Source organism: Amblyomma mixtum, chromosome 4, assembly GCF_055824585.1.
Source record: "Amblyomma mixtum isolate Tamu chromosome 4, ASM5582458v1, whole genome shotgun sequence".
NCBI lineage: Eukaryota > Metazoa > Arthropoda > Arachnida > Ixodida > Ixodidae > Amblyomma > Amblyomma mixtum.
The window spans coordinates 121,371,068-121,393,931 of record NC_143015.1 but is presented as its reverse complement, the minus strand read 5'-3'; the positions used below and the strand labels follow the sequence as shown (position 1 = coordinate 121,393,931).

The window sequence follows — 22,864 nt, the reverse complement described above, 5'->3', positions numbered from 1 at the left end:
CCGTTTGAAATTCGCGCACTGTGACGTCACGACCACTTCGACCAATTGAAAGGGTTTCGTTTGGTTTGGTTTATGGGGTTTAACGTCCCAAAGCGACTAAGGCTATGAGAGACGCCGTAGTGGAGGGCTCCGGAAATTTCGACCATCTGGGGTTCTTTAACGTGCACTGACATCGCACAGTACACGGGCCTCGAATTTCTCCTCCAAAGAAATTCAGCCGCCGCGGCCGGGATCGACAATTGAAAAGCGTGACATTTCTGTCGACAACTTCTGCTTACAACGATGAGGCATTAAAGGCTTCCGCCTTAATAATACGCGAAGGTTGGCGCGTCCTTCCCGACGACTTTTTCATGCTCGCGCCCTCCTCTGTCGCCCACAACTGTGTATGCCAGTTGAGAGACTGCTATTGGTTAGATTATTTGCGACGTCAGGCAGCGACCATAGTCAGGAAGCTCCGCCCCGTCGGGAAGCTCCGCCCCCGTAGGTGGGGCCGGTGGCGGAGCGCCTACCTCCCTACAAAACAGATGAACGCAGCGCAACGGAACGAGGTCAAGAAGAAGAAACACGAACCACAGGACGGGCGCTGTGTCCGTGTTTTGTGTTTGACTACAGATAACTTAGCGTCTACAAAGCGCATTAAAAAACTTCTTGCTGGAGAACGTTCGTGAAGCGGCGTGGTTTAACATGCCAGGCATACCCCTACGTTATTAGAGCCCTTTTCAGAGCTCCTTTAAGCGTGTATTGAACGTCCTGACAGAAGATACGTTCTCGGAAGCTAGTGCAAGCAAATGGCTGAACTTATCCGCCACCTCGACCGAGTCGTCTGAAATAAAAAAAAAGTAAACCGAGGAAAATAGTGCTTTTTCCGAGGAAGCAGTGATTTTTCCGCGAATATGGTTTATCAGTGGCCATGTTTTTGCGGTACCCGTTGAGATTGGCGAAATTGCTGGAAGAAGTACTGGCGCTTCGTGGATCTTATCAGAGCAACTACCCTATTTCTTGCTGCTTTGTACTCTAGATGTAGGTTTTTTATCGTTTGGGACATTTTCACACCATTTCCAGAGCACGTCTCCGTGTGAAATGGCACGCATTATGTCCGCGGTCAACCAATTGGACTCCTTTCTACTTTTCCTTATTACGACATGCTTAAAAATATTTTCTAATTCCTTTATTTGGTCGCAGAATATTTTATACACCATATGTGGTGAATTAGACTTAGTTACGGATATCCAAGTAAAACTGCTGATCAGGTTATCTAAGACCTTCTGGCCAGTCACAGTGAGATAGATTAAGTTATTGGGTGCGGTGGTTCGACGTGCATTTGGCAACGGAACAGATGGCGACGAACGACAGTAATCAGCAAAACGTTGCAAAATAACACAAGAAGCAAAGGAGTAGATAGGAGCTCGAAAAGGGATGTTTTCAAGACACGATGTTCTTAAGTGGTCACAAACTATTTCTTTCTTCACGTGTAGGATCTGTTAATGTATATGAGACACCGTACACCGTACGATGACAGGAGGGACAAGTAGTCTGATTCGGAGCGCAGTGCAGGACACAAGGCGTTTGTATTCAGGTCTCCCATTAGACACAGTTATTCTACTGAGTTTCATGACTTCCACGTTTCATCGAGTTCCAGCAGAAAACGGGTAACACTGTCACAAAGTGGCCTATAAAAAGTTACGAGACTTAAAGACCATGACTTAATGGTCAAAGCCGCTGCGGATGGTGCTTTGGAACTACCGTCTGCCTATCATAAGATGTCGAATCCGGATACCAGCACACAATAAATAGATACCAGCGCCCTGCTCTCAAGCATAAGAGGAGCCGGCACCTCAAGGCAGCGGGTCTCTCACCGCGCAACCCTGCTTCATATATTGCCTGGACGCAGGGACCATACCATCGCCTACTACTGGACTTCATAAAATCAGCTAGCCTATTACCATTACTTTAATCATTACTACATCTTTCATCGCGCTTTCGCCCATTGATGCCCTGAGGCAATAAATCTCAAGTTACAGTTGGTTTCTCAGCGCCTTCGGCAGCAAAGCACGCTTTATTAGGGTGGGCTTCTCCTCATGGACCCATGTGGCGGAGGAAATGAGTACGATAGACAGAAGGTCACTCTCAAGCACACCGGCAGGTGCCCACAGGTGCCGACAGGTGCCCAAGGCAGCGAAAGTGACTCGCCTAAGCACGCGGAAAGTAATCGAACTACTCGATTCAGAAATGCACCGCTTGCAGGAACAAGGAGTGCAGTTCGATACATCAACACTTTTCAATGCAGTTCAACTCTTTTACGCGCCGTTTTCAAAGAAATAATCTGTGTACAATATAGACAATATTTCGAAACATCCGGGTTTGACAAACTCGGGCTCGACTGTAACTGCACCGCCATACCAGGTTGCGCTAAACTGCCTGCGAGTCTCGAAACATCACTAAATTTTGGACCACATACACTGGGCTGACTTCTCTAGGCCGAACATGGAGTCGAATGCGGCAACTCACATTGCCCACACGTCCTACTACTTGTAATGAAATTTTAGGTGGGCTTCTTGATTCTGGCTGACAAATAGAAAAATAGCGTTGATGTTGAGTCCTCAGGGTCCAAAGTGGGGCAACTGGGTATGGTGCTGCCCCGAAAGTACCCACATCAGGTCCCTGTGCGGGAACAAGTGGGCTTGCCCCCGCAGAAGCGCAATCGGTCTAATGTCGGTATTGCAGGGCCTAACTTAGATGGAAAACAAACTTTGCCTTAAGGCGTTCTCACAACTGTCCAGAGTACAAGCAATGCAGGCACTGCCAGGATTGTGCAATGAAGGCCCGATGTGTACATTGCTCTCAAATGGGAACGATCGGGATGTTTGTGGGACGCCTACTTCAGGTTCGTGTGGGCCCCGTTGCAAAGCCCACAGGAATCAAACACGAGGTGTGGGTGCGCTGCACACATCAGGCCGGCACGGGCCAACACTTCATAGCCCCCCTTTTGCGAATAGGTACGTAGGACAAATCGAGTCTGATGCTACAATGGCTGAAGAATGCATTTCGTGCTCCTGTGATTCTTTTGCCTCGCAGGTTGCATTGACTGCGATACTCCCTTTCAACCACCAGCACCAGCTGGCTCATTGCACCTTGACTTCCATAACGTCTTCACTGAGTCATCTCTGGAGCTTAGGCTATGAATAGGGCCCGGAAATTTAGGCACTTAAGACCCCTGAAATAGGCAAGCATCTAAACTCTAAAAAATATTGGAATAGGCTTTCTAAAGCACAAAATAAGCGCTTTGAATAATACTCTTTCTTCATAAGTACAAGATTTGCAAGTCAAGCACGGAGCATACGCAGCCCTCAGCTGAAGCATTAGAGCGCATTCTCAGGTTTTCGAACTTGAAGCTGCTTCGGTTTTCACTAAGCATAACTTAGTACTTTAAAAGATCATTTTGACATCACATGAACTTAGTGGCGCGAACCTAAAACATGAGTGTTAATAAAGGCTTAGGCCTTCAGGTGATGTGGCCGTATCGTCTCCGCGTAGAAAGTCTCTTATTTGGAAAATTGTTTCTAGGCATATATTTTTTTCTACCAATTGTTGAATCTTCGTAGAAGCAGTAGCACCCTTTTATTCCAGTCCCCGAAGTGCTGCTGGTACTTCTTCGACTGCCTTGAGTGATTCATATATTGAGAGTCAAGCCTTTTCCAACTTTGTCATCCTTTCTGTCAATGTTGAGAAGTTTGCATTAATGTATTTTAGGTCTCTTTCCAAACACGCCTCTTGCTACACTTCGAGATAAACACTTCGTTACACTACGTTCAAGCTACAATTCGAGAAAAACGTTCGGCGAGACCCGCGCCATTTGTGCGTGCATCGGCGCGCGTCTCTCACCATATATAGACAGATGTCTCAAAACTGAAAAACGGCACCGAGGACCGAAGTGCCCTATTTAGGCATTTATAGGCAAAAAGTGCGGTTAAACAGGTTGTATTTCCTAAAAAATGACAAAAAGGCAGGCAAGTGCAAAACTCCCACGTTTTGGCATGCTTTGCCGTTTAGGCAAAGCATGATCAATCAGTTAGACAGGCAGAGCAGAATGGTGGGGCTAACAATTAACATGCAGAAAACCAAAGTAATGTTCAACAGCCTAGCAAATGAACAGCAGTTCGCAATTGGTAGCGAGGTGCTGGAAGTAGTAAGAGAATATGTCTACTTAGGGCAGGTAGTGACCGCAAATCCGGATCATGAGAGGGAAATAACTAGAAGAATAAGAATGGGGTGGAGCGCATATGGCAGATTCTCTCAGATCATGAATGGTAGCTTACCAATATCCCTGAAGAGGAAAGTATACAACAGCTGTATCCTACCGGTACTCACCTATGGGGCAGAAACGTGGAGGCTAACAAAGAGGGTTCAGTTTAGGTTAAGAACAACGCAGCGAGCTATGGAAAGGAAAATGATAGGTGTAATGTTAAGAGATCGGAAGAGGGTGGAGTGGGTGAGGAAACAAACGCGGGTTAATGACATCTTAGTTGAAATCAAGAGGAAGAAATGGGCTTGGGCAGGGCATGTAATGCGAAGGCAAGATAACCGCTCGTCCTTAAGGGTAACGGAGTGGATTCCAAGAGAAAGCAAACGTAGCAGGGGACGGCAGAGTGTTAGGTTGGCGGATGAGATTAAGAAGTTTGCGGGGATACAGTGGCGGCAACTGACAAAGGACAGGGTTAATTGGAGAGACATGGGAGAGGCCTTTGTCCTGCAGTGGGTGTAGTCAGGCTGATGATGATGATGATGATGATGAGGCATTCATAGGCATGTTTAGGCAAATGCCTAAATTTTCGGGCCCTAGTTATGAGGCACGCTGTTAGCTTTGCTCAATATTCTAGCAGTAATACGCCGTTACATGTTCTGAATATTGCCTAAAGTTTTACTGTGGTCCTATCGATTGATTTTGGCTGAATAAATGTTTTTTATAGATTTCGCCAAAAGGACGTTAAGTTTCGGACAGCATGACGCTATAGGTAATCTTTACACTCGATAGCAACGAAAAACCTAATGTTATCCTCTTTCTCATTTTTTCCTTCCTCCTCTACAGTTGTGTACCGTGAAGTCTCAGCGTGTGGCATTACCGTTCGGCGTCGCCGTGTACGATCTGGACTACGAAGATTTTTCGAACACGTGCTGGGCGACGAACAAGTACGGGCCCTTGTCGCGGCTTCACGCTATCCAGGGCGTCGTCAACTTCTTCAGGACGAGGTTCAACCATTTCACCGAATTTCTAGCCTGCCTGCGGCTCAACGAGTGACATTCCTTCACTGAGAGCTGCCGCGGGGACTATAGTTTCTTTGAATGGATTGTATTGTGTGAAATAATAAATATCTTTCACTATTATTGCCTTTATAATGAAGAAAAAACAGGAAAAGACAGTGCAAGGATGCAGTCTTTGAGCTTGAATCGGAAGGGCTACAATGCACTCCTGGTAACGGACAAAAGGGCTTAGATAAAAAAGGAAGAGGGAATGTAAAGGTGAATGAGAGGGCATGTAGAAGAAATTGAAGTCAGTTTGCAAAAAATTGTGCCCGTAACTATATAACAGTTACGGGCACAAATACGGCACAAAAGCTTCGTGACTATAATAAAAGCATTCTGACCATACCCCCTCTCCCCCCTTCACCATTGTTTGCTTGGTGAGACCTCCTCCCATTTTTACGCCATTACGATGCTCTGAATATTATCTGAAATGCAACTGACTTTCTTTGGATTTTTTTCGGCTCCCATAGTACCTATTTCTTAGATCCGGCTAAAGGGATTTAACTTAAAGAAAGCATGGTCGCTAGGGATAATTTGTACTTTTCACTGTGACAAGAAGCTTCATATTTATTTCCTCACATCTAAGTCCCAGCAGCTATGTGCTGCTGTGTAGGCTCAACGCTTCTGATTATGTTTAGGCATCGTTATAACCTGAATGACGAGAATTTTCCTAATACCTTCGACGCTATGAACAAGTACAGAACCTTCTCACGGCTCCACGCTAACCTAAGCATCCGTAACTTATATAGCACGACGTTCAACTGTTTTACAGATCTGGCATCCTGCCGGAGGCCCATTTTACGTGACATTCGCTTGTGGACTGCTCAGCCTCTGGGGCTACTGACAATTTGAATAAAAATTTTATTCCATGAAGGGGTGAGCTTGTTTGTTGATTGTCGTTATAATACAGACACAAATAGAAAAACGAAAGAAACAGGACAGCCAGCAGCCACAAACTGACCGGCGAATAATTGCCCCCCCTATGCGGAAAAGCACACACCGACTGACGACGGAGCAGCGCTCGACGCCGCCGCGCCGACAGCTCCACCTGTCGACGAAGATGGCGTCACCTTTTGGCAGCTGCGCTCGTCGATGAGCCACCCCAGGCGCTGGATGTTACGCCGGACGGACGGACGGACGGACGGACGGACGGGAGAATAAGCCATTAAAGGCTTTCGCCTTAAAATCTTTCCCAACGCTGATGTTGGCGGAGGCGTGAAGAAGCAGGACGGCTGAGCCTTGCATTACAACCATCGGCGATCGCTCTGCCCGTGTTGCATAAACTGGGCAAAGTATAACTTCTACCACTGCTCCGAAGTAAGTTACAAAGTAACCGTAGTGCCACACACATTCGCGGACCATAAGACGATTTCCAGTGGCACGTTCCATCTGCTTGCACACAGACTGTACGTCTATGCAATGATTTTTTTCCTAAGGAACGACTGTTTTGTCTCGAGAGAAGCCATCGCTTTTCATTCCCACTTGCCGGGTGGTTACTAAATTTCAACTCCCAGGTTTCTATCACATATATGCTCTTAACCATTACTTCTAGTACTTAACACATCTTAGGCATAGTTCACCTTTTATACTTGCCGCTGGATAAATTCTGGGCTCCAAAGATAGCATCAGTCTTCACGCCAATTTCACCTTTTATGACGCTACATTACCCCTCTGCTCTGTCCACGTCGTCATCCTCACCAACCCCTTTTTCTACTCTTCTCCCTTTTCCAGAGCAGACTAGACGACCAGAATAGATAGATTTAGAAATTTACGCATTCATTTGCTGAAACAAGCTTTGTGGTAACACTACCTTCGGAGGAGCGCACAACCAGTTGGGATTAGTTAGCGCGAAAACTCTTTACTGGTTGGGCAGTCTCAACGCATTTATTCTGTAGAAACGACTGCTTTCTTCTGAGTGTGCACCAGACGCTGAAGCTTTAGCGCCGGTGGCAATGACAGACTCGTAGTTAGGCATAAATAAGGGGCGCTAACTTTTCGCCGCAGTTCATTTTCTCCGTAGGTCGCCTCCTTTGTTTATGAGGTCGGTCTTCACTGCAGGACCTGCTGAGCAATGATGGCAGAACAATGTCGGGCTCCTTGTCCCAAGATGAATTGCTCGTGAGAGCCGGTGACCACCTTCACTTCCACTTTCCCTTGAACGACCTGCAAAATTGTGGGACGAAGGGCAGAAACAATGTCATTATCTTTTAAAAACAGCTGTACAACTGGCATCATACACTATGCAAGACAAGCGCTCTGCACACGTAAAAAATCTAGACCAGCAGACGAACTCAGCGGTAAATGTGTTTCGCATACTTGCTGGTTCATCTTGGAGCAGTTCGAGGTCATCTCTGCTCAAACTGCACAACGTTCTGATACGACTGCAAGACCTTTTGCGAACCACGGAAGGGCCGTTACAACGGCTGATAGAAATTTTAGAGTGTGTTTGGGTGTTCCGAAAGCGACTACTAGCCCTCTGGTTATTCCAAAGGCACGACAGCCTCCGTTTCAAGCCTTGCGAGCAACCAAAACTTGCCGGAACATTTTGCGTCTAAAGTTCCAACATGAAAGACACCCGTAGTTTCGGCGCTACAGAATCGTGACAGCGAAATTCAGCAAATGTTTCTAGACCACCACCAGCATCTTCCGAATTATGAGTATTAGAAGGGAGATATAACATACCCCCCATGGCTCCTGTTGACCCCTAAGATCGAGTGGTCTGTAGAAGGTTTGTGTTGTGTTGTGTTGGATTTATTGGCGCATAAGCAGCTAAGGCTATCATGCGCCAAGAACAAGGTATGGAAAAATTGGCTTGAGCAGAGTTTGAAAACAAAGTGGACAAAAACGGTGGTATAAAGGACCTAAAAGTGATTTTTACTACCTAGCTGATGAAAGACAAGAATTTTAAAAATGTCTGATTGCAGAAACTTTTAAAGGTTAAGTTACCTCCGCAGACATCCTTGGCTCGGCAAGGATTTCGAGGCTCCCAACAACTCAGATAAAGACCTCAGCCTCCTTCTCATGATTGAGAAAGTGGCTGAGGTGTATAATTGTATGTAGTGAAGCACAGGGTGGGTAGATTAGAGGGTTGGGTTGGGTTTTATGGCGCATGAGCAAGGCTAAATGCATGTTTCTAGAATTTATGTGTTACAGTTGTTGTAACCTATAGTTTGTTTAGAATATTTGCTTCTTTTAAAAGTTAAATGTGCAGGACAAGTCGACAAGTGCATTCTCTCCCAAAACCAGTGATGGATGAAAAGGTATTTGCTCATTGTAAAACCGTATGAAATGTTTCTTCCTCAGTGTTTCGAGCTTTCGACATGAGTATAGCAGGTCTGTAGAAAGGATAATTAGAGAACGCGGCATGACGGCACATGGTGGTCACCATTTAGCCATGTACCAAATATACATGTGGTATCCTGGCCATATTGATGTCTATACTGGTGGCTTAAGTTTTCAAAATTCATCAGCATCTGTATTCGTAATTCGAGAGCTCAATTAACGACGAGTAGTTAACAGGCTCAAGCAAGAGTATCAGTGACAGATGAGATATGTGCTGTTTACTTGGCGCTACAGTTCATAGTATCAATAGGAGATCCACATAGGTGGGTGACCTTCAGCGACTCACAAACTGCGTTAAACTCCCTCGACAGCGCAAGTTCTGCAGCATGAAAGACAAGTCGGTTTACGAAACGATTAAAGAATTCTCAAGGCATCAAAGATGCAGCAATTAGTACTCTTTGAATGGATACCCGAGCATTGCTCTATCTAAGGAAACACTGAGGCAGACGTAGCAGTCAGGCAAGCTCATGCTAATGCTACAACTTGAACGAAAACATCTTCGACGGAGGTCCGTCTGGGTGGGTTTTTTGATAGTTCAGAGAAAAAAAAACTGACGCCAACCGATATTTTAATTTTGCCCGACGTTTCGGGACCAACTCGGTCCCTTCTTCAGGGGTGACTAAAGTGTGCCAGCAGCAGCGGGGTGTTGCCTTCGCTCTCCCTTTGTTAGCACGTGGCGGAATCCACTAACGTACGCAGTCCACTAACTGACGCCAACCAATATTACTAACGTAATGTTGGTTGGCGTCAGTTTTTTTTTTTCTCTCAACTAATGCTACAACTTGCCTATCATTATCAAGATGTGAAGTCCGCCACCTTTTAAGATACGAGTCGGTATGACCAGACAAATGTGGCTCCTGCCAGCCAAACTATACAACTACTAAACTTTATCAACTTGACCCCTCTCCGCAGTGGTATCCTAGTGGTTGACCATCCGCCTCGCATGCGGAAGGTATGGGGTTCGATCCCCAGTGCCGGCTGCGGCGGTCGAATTTCGATGGAGGCGAAATTCCAGAGGCCCGTTCGATGTCGGTGCACGTTAAAGAATCCCAGGTGGTCGAAATTCCAGGAGCCCCTCACTATGGTGTCCCTCATAGCCCGATTCGCTTTGGGACGTCAAACCCCATAAGCCATATAAACGCAAACCGGGAAGAGCTTAAACACGCCTCTGCGCCAGCACAACACGTCTTTAAAAGGCAACCTGGCTTTGCATTGCATCTGCCTATCTCTTACTGGTTGATGCCATTCGGCACAGAGTTTTTTCTCGCGCTCGAAGACGTCTCCATCAGTGCTTTCTGACACTTCCGCGAAAAGAAAAGATCTGCTGTGTTCTCACCTCTGAGAGGCCGTAGTCTGGCGGCAGTTGTCTCGCCATCTCTCGCGGCTGGGAAGCCTTCACAAGCACGACGCCGCCGCAGAACTTTGCCTCCGGCTGATAGTTCGAACCGACACTGACGAGGTCACAGAAAGCTCGCATCGCCGTGGCTACGTCCTCGCGGCTCAGTGGCGCATCTGGAATGGCCCTGAGAAAGATGTCAATAGCCACTTCCTGCATGGCGTCCCAGGTAGCGCATTGGTTCAGCTGGTTTCGAACCTGCGACAGGGACGTAGAGAAAAAGAAAGTATTTTTTTTTCAGGGAAAGTAGGGGATGGTGAACTGAGGACCATTATTCATTCATTCATTCATTCATTTTATTTGTTTTTCACAACATGACGTACACATTGTGACAGGGGCCAAGAAGAAAAGCCGTTCCTTTACGGCTTGAAAAAAAAATCTTGGTCCCCCCTGGCATTGACAGCAACGAAGCAACACAATCCAGAAACAAATGTACAGAACAAAATGTACAGATATATACAGAAACAAACAAAATTATAACTTGGCATTTTTATGAAAGATATGGCGACAAGCTCATGGAACGGTCGGGAAATAAAGACATGCAGTTATAATGAAACAGTGGCTAAATATCTGTACAAGGTGTTTTGTTTATGAAATGTGTGGTGTGTATTAGGGACATGCAAATTAATAAAACAACGCCTTCAGGTTCCGGAAATTTAGTCCTAAAATATCTGTTTCCGCTTTAATATGTTCATTTAGTAATCGAGGCAGGTTATTCCTAAGACTCTGAAACCCATAGTTCGTACGGCATTTTGGCACTTTCCAACGGTCTGTTGTCCTCGTATTATAGGCCGCGTTGCCTATTAATTCTAAGTTCGATATGTCCAAAAACAGCCTTTGATTTTCCTTGATGCTGAGTTTATATTCGCGTAGGAGTTTATAATGATACATTTTAGTTATTGGAATGACCTTAAGATTTCTGAAGATAAGTTTACTTGAGTAAAACTTAGGCAAATTATTAATGATCCGTAAAACCTTTTTTTGCATCCTTAAAAGACTACTGAGGTTTTTGTCGGTCGTTGTGCCCCAGACTAAATGAGAATTGTTCATGTAGGAAGAAAATAAGGCATAATAAATGGCTAGTTTTGCAGACATTGGAAAGACATAGCGATTTCGACTGAGTATACCTGTTATGGAACATAATTTCTGCAAAATATGGTTTACGTGGTCTGGCCTGCTACTGCACACTGGTGAAGCGGTGAGATGAGAACAAAAAGGGTTATGCTGGGCGACAGCGGGGAAAGATGACCGAATCCACTGTACACAAGCATGTTACGTGCGCCCTTAATTATACCGGCCAGTCGAGCCCCGCGTCACGCAGGAAACGAAACAACGGCCGTATTCCTTGGCGAGTCTCCAGTCAAGGGCTGAGTCCTCCAAGAATGGGCTGCTCTCGAAACGCGCGAAGGAAATGGTTAACTTAGCGCCAGTCTTTCAAGCGCATGCACAGGACATAATGTGGTCACTGCGCTTCTCTAGGCCAATTAAATGCAGGCACCACTTCGCGAAAGCAACGCTTATCTAGTCGTACTATGGGGCATGCACTTTTTCAGTACATTGCTGCAAGACTGTCCGCGATTTCATAGCAGCCTACAGATGCCATCTAGTGATTTCAATATCCGTTTACGCGGCCTTCAAAGGCGCGTATGTGGTTTCATATAGGTGCAGGCATGCAAATCAAAACCAACCTTCAATACTTTTCATAAGAGATGAAAACAGGTATTAATACCTTGTAGTGAGCATGAAAGAGCCGTCATAGTACTTCAGTGAGCATGCAAGATAATAAACGAACCCCAGACAAAGATGACGTTTACGGCTCATTTCGCAGCACCTTAAAAAGAAAATATGCAAATAATAACACTTTACTTTTGTGCGGCTGGCTCTTTGAGTTTCTATGGACATTTTTCATTCTGCCTTGAATCTGATTCTATAAACCCGATGCCCAAAAAATAAGCCAAAGGAATTGAGTTATGCGACCAGCCTCCTCCATAACTGCACTGAAAGTTTATCTCATTTATCCAGTCGGACAGAGAATTGTACCGATAAAGTACTATTATAGAAGGTAAGCTTTGCCATGGAAAGATTTTTCTTCTGCTATGAGCCGCCACGGTAGCTCACTGGTGATGGTGCTTGGCTGCCAACCCGAAAGACGCGGTTGTGATCCCGGCCGCGGCGGTCACATTTCGATGGAGGCGAAAAATGCTACAGGCCCGTCTACTGTGCGATGTCAGTGCACATTAAAGGTCCCCAGGTGGTCGAAATTAGCCGAAGCCCTCCACGACAGGTCACTCATAGCCTGAGTCGCTTTGGGACGTTAAACCTAAATGAATCAATCAATCCTGTGCGATGCTTCTGCTACACGCACAGATTCTCTGACGTTGTTTTCCACGCCTCCTTGCTGGCTGTTCTTGAATTTTGTGTTCTTAATTTTTCTTGTGCCTACTTTCCTCTTCGGCAGTTAGCAATTGGTAGCGAGGTGCTGGAAGTGGTAAGCGAATACGTGTACTTAGGGCAGCCAGTGGCTGCTGATCCGGATCATGAGAGGGAAATGACTAGAAGAATAAGAATGAGGTGGAACGCGTATGGCAGGTCCTCTCAAATCATGAATGGCAGTTTACCGATACCCCTCAAGAGAAAAGTATACAGCAGCTGTGTCTTACTGGTACTCACCTATGGGGCAGAAAGTTGAAAAGAGGGTTCAGCTTAAGTTAAGGACAACGCAGCGAGCTATGGAGAGAAAAATGATAGGTGTAACTTTAAGAGACTGCAAGCGGCCAGAGTGGGTGAGGGAACAAATTCGAATTAATGACATCCTAGTCGAGATCAAGAGGAAGAAATGAGAAGGCAAGATAACCGCTGGTCCTTGGGTAACACGGAGTGGATTCCAAGAGACAGCAAGCGTAGCAGGGGCGGCATAAAGTTAGGTGGGCGGATGAGATGAAGTTTGCGGGTATACGGTGGCTGCAGCTGGAAAAGGACAGAGTTTATTGGAGAGACATGGGAGAGGCCTTTGCCCTGTAGTGGGCGTAGTCAGGCTGATGATGGTGATGAGTTTCCTCTTCACCGTTTTTATACTACGTCCATTCCTTAGAGCATGCTCGATTCTATTTATATTAAACTTCGTTATGTCAGTTATCTTGCGCTTATTGAATAGCTTTGAATACTGTGCTAGTTGTATTCTGTGTGGGAGGTTTGATGCTTTCATGCATTGCCGTTCCTTCATCAGATCTTACGTGTCCTGAGATAACTTGTCAGTATCTTGTCGAACCATCCTACATCCAACCTCTGCTACGCACTCCGTAATGATAGCTGTGAGATTATCGTTCAAAGCTTCAACGTTAAGGTCGTCGCTCTCAGTTAAAGCCGAGGTTTTGTTCAGAAGCGATATCTTGAATTCATCCATCTACTTTCTCTCTCACCGCCACCTCGTCAATGGGTCTCCACTTCACTACTTAATTCCTTTTTCTGTTCAAGTCTAGGCTAATCCGAGACCTTGCCATACTGTGGTGGCTACAACGCACCTTTCCAACGACCTCTACGTCCTGCACAATGCCAGGGGAGCGCAGCGTATGAAGACTGTTTCAGTTTAGTCTCGCCATTGGGGCTTCTCCGCGTACACTTCCTGTCCTCCTGTTTGCAGAAGGTATTCATAATCTCTAAATTATTTCTCTCTGCAAACTCTACTAATAACTTCCCCCTGCTATTCGTAAAGCCTATGCCATATTCGTCTGCTGCTTGGCCTCCAGTCTGCTTCTATCCGTCCGTCCGTCCGTCCGTCCGTCCGTCCGTCCGTCCGTCCTCCTTGCCTACCATGGCATTGAAGTGACCCATCCGTACACTGTACTATGTTTTTACTTTGCTCATTGCTGATTCCACATCTTCTTAGAAGCTTTTGACGGTTCGGTCGTCATGGATGGATGTTGGCGCGTAAGCCTGTACAACCTTAAGTTTGTACCTCTTATTAACCTTAATTGCGATAACTGCCACCCTCTCATTAATCCTAAGAATTCCTGTATATTGCCAGCTTTACCACGATTGATGAGGAATCCCACATCTAGTTCTCGTCTGTCCGCTAATCCACAATTGCATAGTACGTGTCCACCCCTTAGCACTGTATTAACTCGGTTAAACTGCATTAAAACCTTACCACTTTTATTACAAATCAACCAGCGTAACTTAACCGCAGCTAATAGAGGATTTGAAGCCGTTCGTGATTAAAAAGTCTTAAGTGACTTTCTCTTTAGGCATATATTTTTTTTTTCAAGGGTGCTTTTTACAGGTCGCTTAGCCACTTGTTTGTTTCCTGGGTAATAGCTAGTGCAGTCTGATTTGAGCAAATACTGAGTACTGTTAACATCAATGAGTCAAAAGAAGCATTACTCAGACCTTGGACCATTAAATAGTATATTTAGTCAAATTGAGGGCATATGAAGACCGGACAGTAATGGCTCCATTAACCGCTTATGTGGCTGTAAATTTTTCTGTGCAGTCTTGACACATTCACTGAAGAAGTCGCAAGCGTTTTAATTTCCACTAAAGTAAATTACATTTTGTACTAAAGGAAATAAGAAAGAGTTCTGCATGGTATGCTACTTTCGTTACATTCTATGATGTTTGTATGTTTTTAGTTGTTGCGTTCTACCGTGAGCTCCTTTGCCGACACCATGTTCGGTTTCCGACCCAGTAAGTCCGCACAAGACAGTTTCTTACAGCTTCATCACGAGGTTCTCGAACCCATAGAACACCCACACAACGACAAAATAGTCCTAGCACTCGATCTCAAGGGTGCGTTTGACAATGTAAAACACGGCGTCATACTAAAGCACCTTAGCGAGACCAACTGTGGTCCTCGTACATTCAATTACATCAAAGATTTCTTAACAGACCGCTTGACCTATATACGTATACAAGAAACCGAGTACGGCCCGTTTGAGATGGGAACGCGGGGCACACCACAAGGTGCTGTGTTGTCCCCGCTTCTCTTTAACATTGCTATGATGTACCTCCCGGCACAGCTGGCGGCTGTCGGCGGTGTTCAGCATGCGCTGTACGCCGATGACATCACCATCTGGGCCACTACGGGAAACATAGGCGAGATGGAGGAATGCCTGCAAGCAGCGGCGAGCATAGTTGACCACTATGCCACGTACTGCGGCCTCCAGTGCTCCCCGTCCAAGTCTGAATTTGTGCATATTCGATCTTCTCCGAAATGCAAAATCTCCGTTCAGCTTTCTCGCGCAAGCGGCCCCATCCGTGAAGCGAAGGAGCTACGAATACTCGGTCTCTTCATTAATCAACATCGTAAGGCAGACACAACTCTTGCCAAACTCCGCAAAGTCGGCGACCAGGTGGGCCGAATGGTTCGCCGCGTTTCCAACAAGCGAGGAGGGTTGCGAAGTAAGGATGCGATGCGGCTCGCGCATGCCTTCGTAGCTAGTCGAGTACTGTACTCGACTCCTTACCTCCGCTTACGGAAACATGACGAAGATCACTTGGAGATTGTACTCCGCAAAATTTTCAAGAGAGCCCTCGACCTTCCGATATCCACTTCCAACGCGCGACTCCTCGCGTTGGGGGTGGTGAACACCTATCGAGAACTCCGCGAGGCGCATCTCGTTAACCAATACACGCGTCTCGCCGAGACCGTGTCCGGTCGCCGCCTCTTGGACCGGTTACATATCAGACATGATCACCATACCATGGAACGGGTTCGAGTGCCATAACTGTGGAGAAGCGCCCTCTACGTTCGACCCCTTCCGACTAAGATGAACAAGGAGGACCATAATGGCCGGCGCCAGGCGCGGGCGAATGCCCTGCACCGCCACTATGGCTCAAAGAAACACGTCTTCTACGTCGACATTGCAGGCCCTTACCGCTCCAGGGGGGAATGGTACACGGCTGCAGTTATACACGAGGGAAAACAGGTGGACGGCCTCTCGTTCAGAGCGCCCAACTCAATGCATGCGGAGGAGGTGGCGATCGCCCTCGCAGCCTCCCATCCCGACTCTAAATTCATCCTCACAGACTCTCGCGGAGCCTGTCGTAACTTTGAGTTCGGTTGGATGACTCCACTCGCTCAACAAATTTTATCCGCAGTACTCGCGACGGCGATCCAACTCATCGCTCAATCATATGGGTCCCCGGCCACCAAGGCATGCCAGGTAACGAAGCCGCCCATGAGGCAGCCCGCGCACTCACTCACCGGGCACCAGGCGTCCCTTGGGAGGAGCTTAACCCAGATCACAGCCCTCTCCTTTCTTTTAGAGAAATTATTGAGCACTACCGTGCCGAACACCGGCGATACCCAGTTCCTATAAATGGACTGGGTAAAGCTGGCGAACGAATTCTCCTCAGGCTCTTTACAAACACCCTGCTGTGCCCGGCGGTTCTCAAGCACTTTAATCCTTCTTTTGACGGCCGCTGCTCATTCTGTGGGGAGGTGGCCGACACCTTCCACATGGTTTGGGCATGCAGAAAAAATCCTTCTCTCCCCCCAATCACCCCTTCCCCTACCCGAGAGGACTGGGAGGCGGCCCTGCTCAGTTGCCAGGAACTATTACTACATACTAGGGACCTCCACCTAGTGTTTGTAAGGATCGGTCCTTACGGGCTGATCCAAACATACCTCCTGTTCATTCGTAATAAATGTTTTCACCACCACCACCAGGAACTATCGGCCCAACAGGCCCTGGTTCGGCGGACTTGTCTAGCGGTCTCGACCAACGGGATCCCGGAATGAGGGACTCCACCTAGTATTGTAAGGGGTGAGACCCATTAGGGGCCTCTCCCCGAGCACCTCTCTGTAAATTACTAAATAAATGCTCTTCACCACCACCACCACTCTGTTTTAAGTGTTTATGCTATCATTGGCGGCTGTCAAATGCGTTTAATTTGTTACAATTTTCACATAGGAGGGCAGGCCCTGTAGTCAGTTGTTCTGTAACGGGTTTTGTGTGCTCCTCCTTGCACTGTAACCCAAAACCAAAGCAATAAAAAAAATTGACGGGGCACTTTGACTGTCTAAAGTGCGTAGAGGCGAAAGCGTTTTCCGCACCACTTTGACTGCCTCAGTGGCACTGGTGATGTCACCACTGGATGACGCCACACATACTTAATATCCAATTACTAAGTAATGACAAATTACTAATTAATTGATAATTACTGATTAATGACTAAATACTAATTAACTGTTAATTAATGACGGTTAAGCTTCGCCTTTAGAAGTGGTGGTGGTGAAAAACATTTATAATACAATAAATATTTACAGAGAGGTGATTGGGGTAGGCCCTATTGGCCCTTTCCCCTAACAATACTAGGTGGAGCCCCTATTCCGGGGCCCCATTGGCAAGCAACGCCGCCCGCGTCCGGTGAACCAAGGCCTTTTGGGTCTTTAGGTCCTGACAGCCGAGCAGGGCCGCCTCCCAGTCCTCTCTGGTGGGGTTGGGGTTGGGGGGGATAGATGGGTTTGACTGACACGCCCAAACCATGTGGACTGTACTGTGCCCGGCGGTGCTTAAACATTTCAATACATTCTTTGATGGCGCGTGCCAGTTCTGTGGGGAGGTGGCTGACACCTTTAGAAGTGGAACGCGACAGCGTGTTGTAGCGCTGCCAGGGAGTCCACGAAATTTGCAGATTCCCAGGCCTCGTACCGCCACTACCTAAAGGGCGTGGGTGGTGGTGGTGGTGAAAACATTTATTAAATCATAGGGAGAGGTGTTGGGGGTCGTGACCTGAAGGGTCACGCCCTTACAACCACTAGGTGGGATGCCTAGACAGGTACCCCATTGGCGTTTGCCGCAGCCCGGGCGCGCTGCGTTAAGGCCCTTTGGGCCTCGAGGGTGCAGCAACTGGACAGGGTCGCCTCCCAGTCCTCTCGGGTGGGGTTTGGGATAGGGGGTAGGGATGGGTTCTGCTGGCAGGCCCACACCATGTGGTAAGTGTCAGACACCTCCCCACAGTGTGAGCACCGCCCGTCGAATTGAGGATCGAAATGTTGCAGAGTTGCCGGGCACAACATCGTGTTGGTGAGCAGGCGCAGGAGTACCCGCTCGTTGACCTTCCCCAGCCCTTTGCACGGGGTGGGAAGAGTTTGGTGCGTGGATTTGTAATACTCGCATATTTCTTTAAAAGTATAAATCGGATTGAAATCAGTGTCCTGGCGGCGTCGGGTCCCGTGGGAAATGCCCGGAGAGAGCGCGCGGGCGGCGGCGTCGGCTGCCTCATTTCCGTGGACGCCTTGGTGACCTGGAGCCCAAACGAGAGATCGGTGCGTGGCGACGCCGGCAACACATCGTATTCTTGCCACTGCCACCTCTCTCGACCGAACAGTTACTCTGTCGTGGGTCCCTGGGTATGCCTCGATCCCCGGTAATGAAAGGGTTCATGCGCTCGCCCGAGAACTCTCCTCCCGGACCCCGGATGATCAGGCACCCAACCCTGCGCAAGAGACCCCATCGGTCCTCTCTACATATCACCAACTAACCACATTCTACAAACTCAGCCGCATGGCACTGCCACCACCCCACAGTACCTTGTCGCCCTTATCCAGCGCCACATGGCGACAATTACATACAGTCTGCTTCATTTCCTCCCACCGTCTCTCATGCTTTCACCCCACCTTTCCTCCTGATTGTAACACCTGTGGCGTGCCCAGATCCACACTTTTCCACTACCTTTGGGAATGTCCTTCCCCAAAGGCAGTACCCCCCATCCCCAATACCACTCATTCTTCCTGGGAGGCTGCTTTACGGACCGCTCAGCCCGCCGGCCAGAAATGGCTAGTGGATCGGGCTTTGCGTGAAGCACAAGCCCGGGTACTCCTGGACCAGTAGGGGACCACCCTGGAAGATTTTTTTTGGTGTGTAATAAAGTTGTTTCCATCCATTCATCCATGGAGCGCCACCACTAGTTCGGCGCGATGCCTTGCCCTTTGAACGCAACGCTTCTTGAGGAAAGGAAATGGCGCAGTAATTCTCTGTCATCTCGGTGGACACCCGAACCCCACCGTACAGGAAGGGAGGAAGTGGGAGTGAAAGAAGAAAGCGAAAGAGCGGCCGTAATGAAGAAAATGAAAATTGTATTTGAGGAAAGGAAATTACGCAGTAACTGTCTCACATATCTCGGTGGACACCCGACAAAAGCGTGACACCTCTGCTGACAACCTTCTGCTGACAACCTTCTGTCGACAACGATGAGGCCTTAAAGGCTTTCGCCTTAAAACGCCCCGTCTTCTTCTGTTCTCATTCGTGTTTCTTCACCACTAGTCGTTTTCGACTGTTTTTGCAAGCAAACTACCTTTTTTCGAGGCAGCGAGTAGCGCCCAAGAGCGAGTCAGTTTACATAGAACCCCAGCGGTGGCCTAGTGGTTGAGCATCCTTCTCGCTGCGGCAGGTGCGGGGTTTAATCCGCCGGCAGTGCCGCCGGCTACCCTCCAGGGATACCATGGCCCTACGTGGCCTGGACACATGCGCGTAATGTGAGGGCTGTGCGGTGGCCCTGAGACCTTGTACGGTCCAAACTCACTTGCTTAATAAAGTTTTCCATCCGTCCATCCATCCAGGGATACAATGGGTACAAGCTTTCACCTGGTCTGTTGTTCGGCTTAATCAGGGTGAAGTGCCTAGGAAATGGGTCTTTGACCCCACCTTGAGCAAACAAAATGCCATGTGCCATGCCGCTCTTTGGCACCAGATCCCCTTGCCCCATAAAAATTCACTATCATCATCAGGTTCACCTCGAAAACGTCGATGTCAGCGTACTGCATGAGGAAGGCACAAATCTTCGAAGCATCGGCGTCGGTCTCGCGTCCCTCGGAGCGGGACTTGTGGTGCGACCAGAGCGCAGCAACGTAGCGTGGCGCACCGTCGAGCAGCGTGAGGCTTCCCACTGCGGCGCCCCTGGCCTGAAGTTGAACGCCCAGTTCGAAAGCCACAGCTGCTCCGAAAGAGTATCCCGCCAGGTGGTAGGGGCCCCTGGGCTGCACTCGTTTCACTTCCTGCGCCGTAGAGGAAATGAAGGTCGCATGTCAAGCCTGCCATGCCTCTCTTTACTCTTCATGCAGTTTCTGCTCCGCTCGTCAGCTGCTGCGCATTAAAGAAACTGGCAGTGGCTTAGCTCTGGTTAAGCCTGGATATACAAGCGAAAAGCTGCAGTTATGCTTTGTTTGACGTCATGGCTGTCGCAGTTCGCGCACAATGCACTGGGAGCACCACGATAACGGTTGTTGTTGTTGTGACTGAGAGAAGGATGAAAAGGAAATTGCACGGGCCTGCCTACTGGCTCTCTCCTTCCCTTCCTCTCTCTGAGAGAGGATTCCGTGTGGATGTGTATATATAAGGTGTTTCGACCAAGGCCTCGTTTTCTTTCGCAACCTACCGGGCTTCACCATGCTTAGCTTGTGCCATTTTTTTTTTAATTTCACGATAAGCTTCCATGTTGATCGCGGCAGCTTACTTCGTGCGACCCCGCCTTCCATCTCTCAAGGGAGTAGAAAAATGAAAGCGGAAGAAATCGCTTTTCTTGCGTTTGGAAACTGCTGGGCTAAAGTGGAGCGGTAGAAAGTCGATGGGCGCTTTGGAGAGAATTCAAAATCAGTGTCGTCAACGACGAAGGCTCTTGTACAACGAACGGGTGAGCGACAAAACTCGAAGCACATGTTTCTGCATTCAATGTCGTAGGTAAGGAGAGTACAGCGATTGTCGGCGATTTGTTTTGAGCTTGCGCAGGAAACAAACCTGAAAAGTTTTCCAGTTTTTGTCGCTTGGGCTTCAAATGATACCGGGGAGACCTTTTGTGTTTCTTCGCACTAACCAGATTGGTTTGGTTTGGTTTGGTTTATGGGGTTTAACGTCCCAAAGCGACTAAGGCAATGAGAGACGCCGTAGTGGAGGGCTCCGGAAATTTCGACCACCTCGGGTTCTTTAACGTGCACTGACATCGCACAGTACACGGGCCTCTAGAATTTCTCCTCCAAAGAAATTCAACCGCCGCGGCCGGGATCGAACCGGTCAGCAGCCGAGCACCATAACCACTGAGCCACCGCGGCGGCGCGCTAACCAGATTCATTAACCACGTCCAACTTTGTATAGCGATTTCTGATTCTGTGCACGGAAGCAGAGCGACAACTATGAGGTCAGGTTTTCCGCTCAGCGTTGTGTAAGGAGTGGACGGAAGGCCTAATGACTGCAAGGTCACAATTCTTCACAATGACACAATTCTTTTGATTCGATGTAATTCGATTCTTATGATCCGCCTGCCTAAAAGACTGATTCCACTCACAGCCAGGGCATGCAGGAATAACAAAGTGCAAAAAAGGAATCAGAATGGGAAGTAGTTCTAATAAAATATCATATCACCTCACTCCCATTTCCATGAACAAAGGACCTTATCAACGTACACGCATGTCGTAATAAGGCCTGTCATTCCAGACACAGTCAGGCGCAAAACTTTTCGTGCTGGGTAGGTGCCTGTTAGTCATGTGTACTCACTGCTCAGCGAAGTTTGTTAACATATAACTCCTCGCATCTGCATAGAGCCTTCTTGTTAAGGCAAACGGCCATTTTAGAAATGCAGGCTCGGTGCCTGATAAGCAATGCGCCGTCATGATCTTCCAAACATTCCACCTCAGCGGGAAAACTTCCTGTTCGCATGCTATCTCGGTTTTACTGGCAGCACAAAGATTACTCAGTGTCTCATAGTAACTCTGCTACCTCATTAGCTTGCAAATATTCATGCAACAGCTCTCCCCAAAAAATTAATTGATGGGCTAGTTAGTACTGCAGATTTAAAGTCCCCTTTAACATAACAGCGCAATGGCCGTATGCCGTTGAGCTGTTATATTAAAAACATGACATTAAAAGCTTTCTAAATCGCACATGTTTATAAAAGGAACTATGACAACACTTGCAGGTGTCGGCGAAGCGATCGCCGTGGAAAAAACGACGTGGTTCCACGCGCGCCGATTTTATTTAGACTAGGCCGCGGCGCCACGGCGTCAATTTTATGAAAATCGCCAATAAGCTCAAAAGAAGAACTCTAGTTTGGGCTAGTTGGTTCATGATTCAACAGGAAAATGGCGCAAAAGACGTGGACAGAAGAGACAAACATGACAGGACCAGCGCCAACTTACAACTGAAAGGCCGGTTTGGTGCGAAATAAAATTCAGTTGTAAGTTGGCGCTGGTCCTGTCGTGTTTGTCTCTTTTGTCCACGTCTTTTGCGCCATTTTCCTGTTGAAGCTCAAAAGGCAGCACCACCTTCAAAGGAAAGGAAGAGCGGAGCAGTGGGAATCAGCGAAACATGCGTTTCTCAGGGCCAACTAGAGTGGCGCTTCGAAAGCGACGGCACCGCCATTGGATGGGAACCATAGCCAGGAAGATACGGAGACCGACTTTGGCTTCGAACTTGATTCTACACCCAATTAACTACTCGGCACAATTCATAACGGAGCCTGCCACACATCCTCAGCTTCTATCGGCGGAAAAGGAACCATCCTGCCAATTTTTACCAGGCCTATTATATATTTCAGCAGGAGTGCTATATTGATCGAGTTTGGAAAGTCAGCTACCATTGCACAGTGGCATAGCAGGGAATCACCGCGCGGACGAGGTTGCACGAACTGTCCACTACGACGGCGACTGTTCGTCGGTCCCCTTTTCGAGACCAGACGCAGCGGGCAGGCTTCGCGCACTTCCACGGGAGATCTCAGTTGCCTTGTGGAATTCCGGCTAGTTTTAGAACTCACGTTTACAATCCCGGGACTCTGACCGGAAGCTCCGGCTTCCACCCGGCCTATCACGACGGGAAGCAACTTTGCTCTGTCGCC

The 22,864-nt window shown here is 47.8% G+C and overlaps 2 protein-coding genes across 2 annotated transcripts in view; one reads left to right on the top strand and one right to left on the bottom strand.

The window, feature by feature from the left end:
- LOC149348109 (uncharacterized) overlaps positions 1–5,296 on the top strand; it is a 59,617-nt gene extending 54,321 nt beyond the window's left edge. Inside the window, exon 8 of the mRNA XM_089541688.1 lies at positions 5,087–5,296. Coding sequence (XP_089397814.1) covers positions 5,087–5,296 — 210 coding nt within the window. The remainder of the gene's footprint in view (positions 1–5,086) is intronic.
- A 2,054-nt stretch (positions 5,297–7,350) lies between these two features.
- The window catches only part of LOC149348108 (fatty acid synthase-like), an 87,975-nt gene continuing 72,461 nt past the window's right edge, over positions 7,351–22,864 (bottom strand). The window contains exons 26-28 of the mRNA XM_089585738.1: positions 19,776–20,036; positions 9,980–10,237; positions 7,351–7,464 (exon numbers count right to left, since the gene is read on the bottom strand). Of these exons, the coding sequence (XP_089441864.1) occupies positions 7,351–7,464; positions 9,980–10,237; positions 19,776–20,036 (633 nt within the window). The remainder of the gene's footprint in view (positions 7,465–9,979; positions 10,238–19,775; positions 20,037–22,864) is intronic.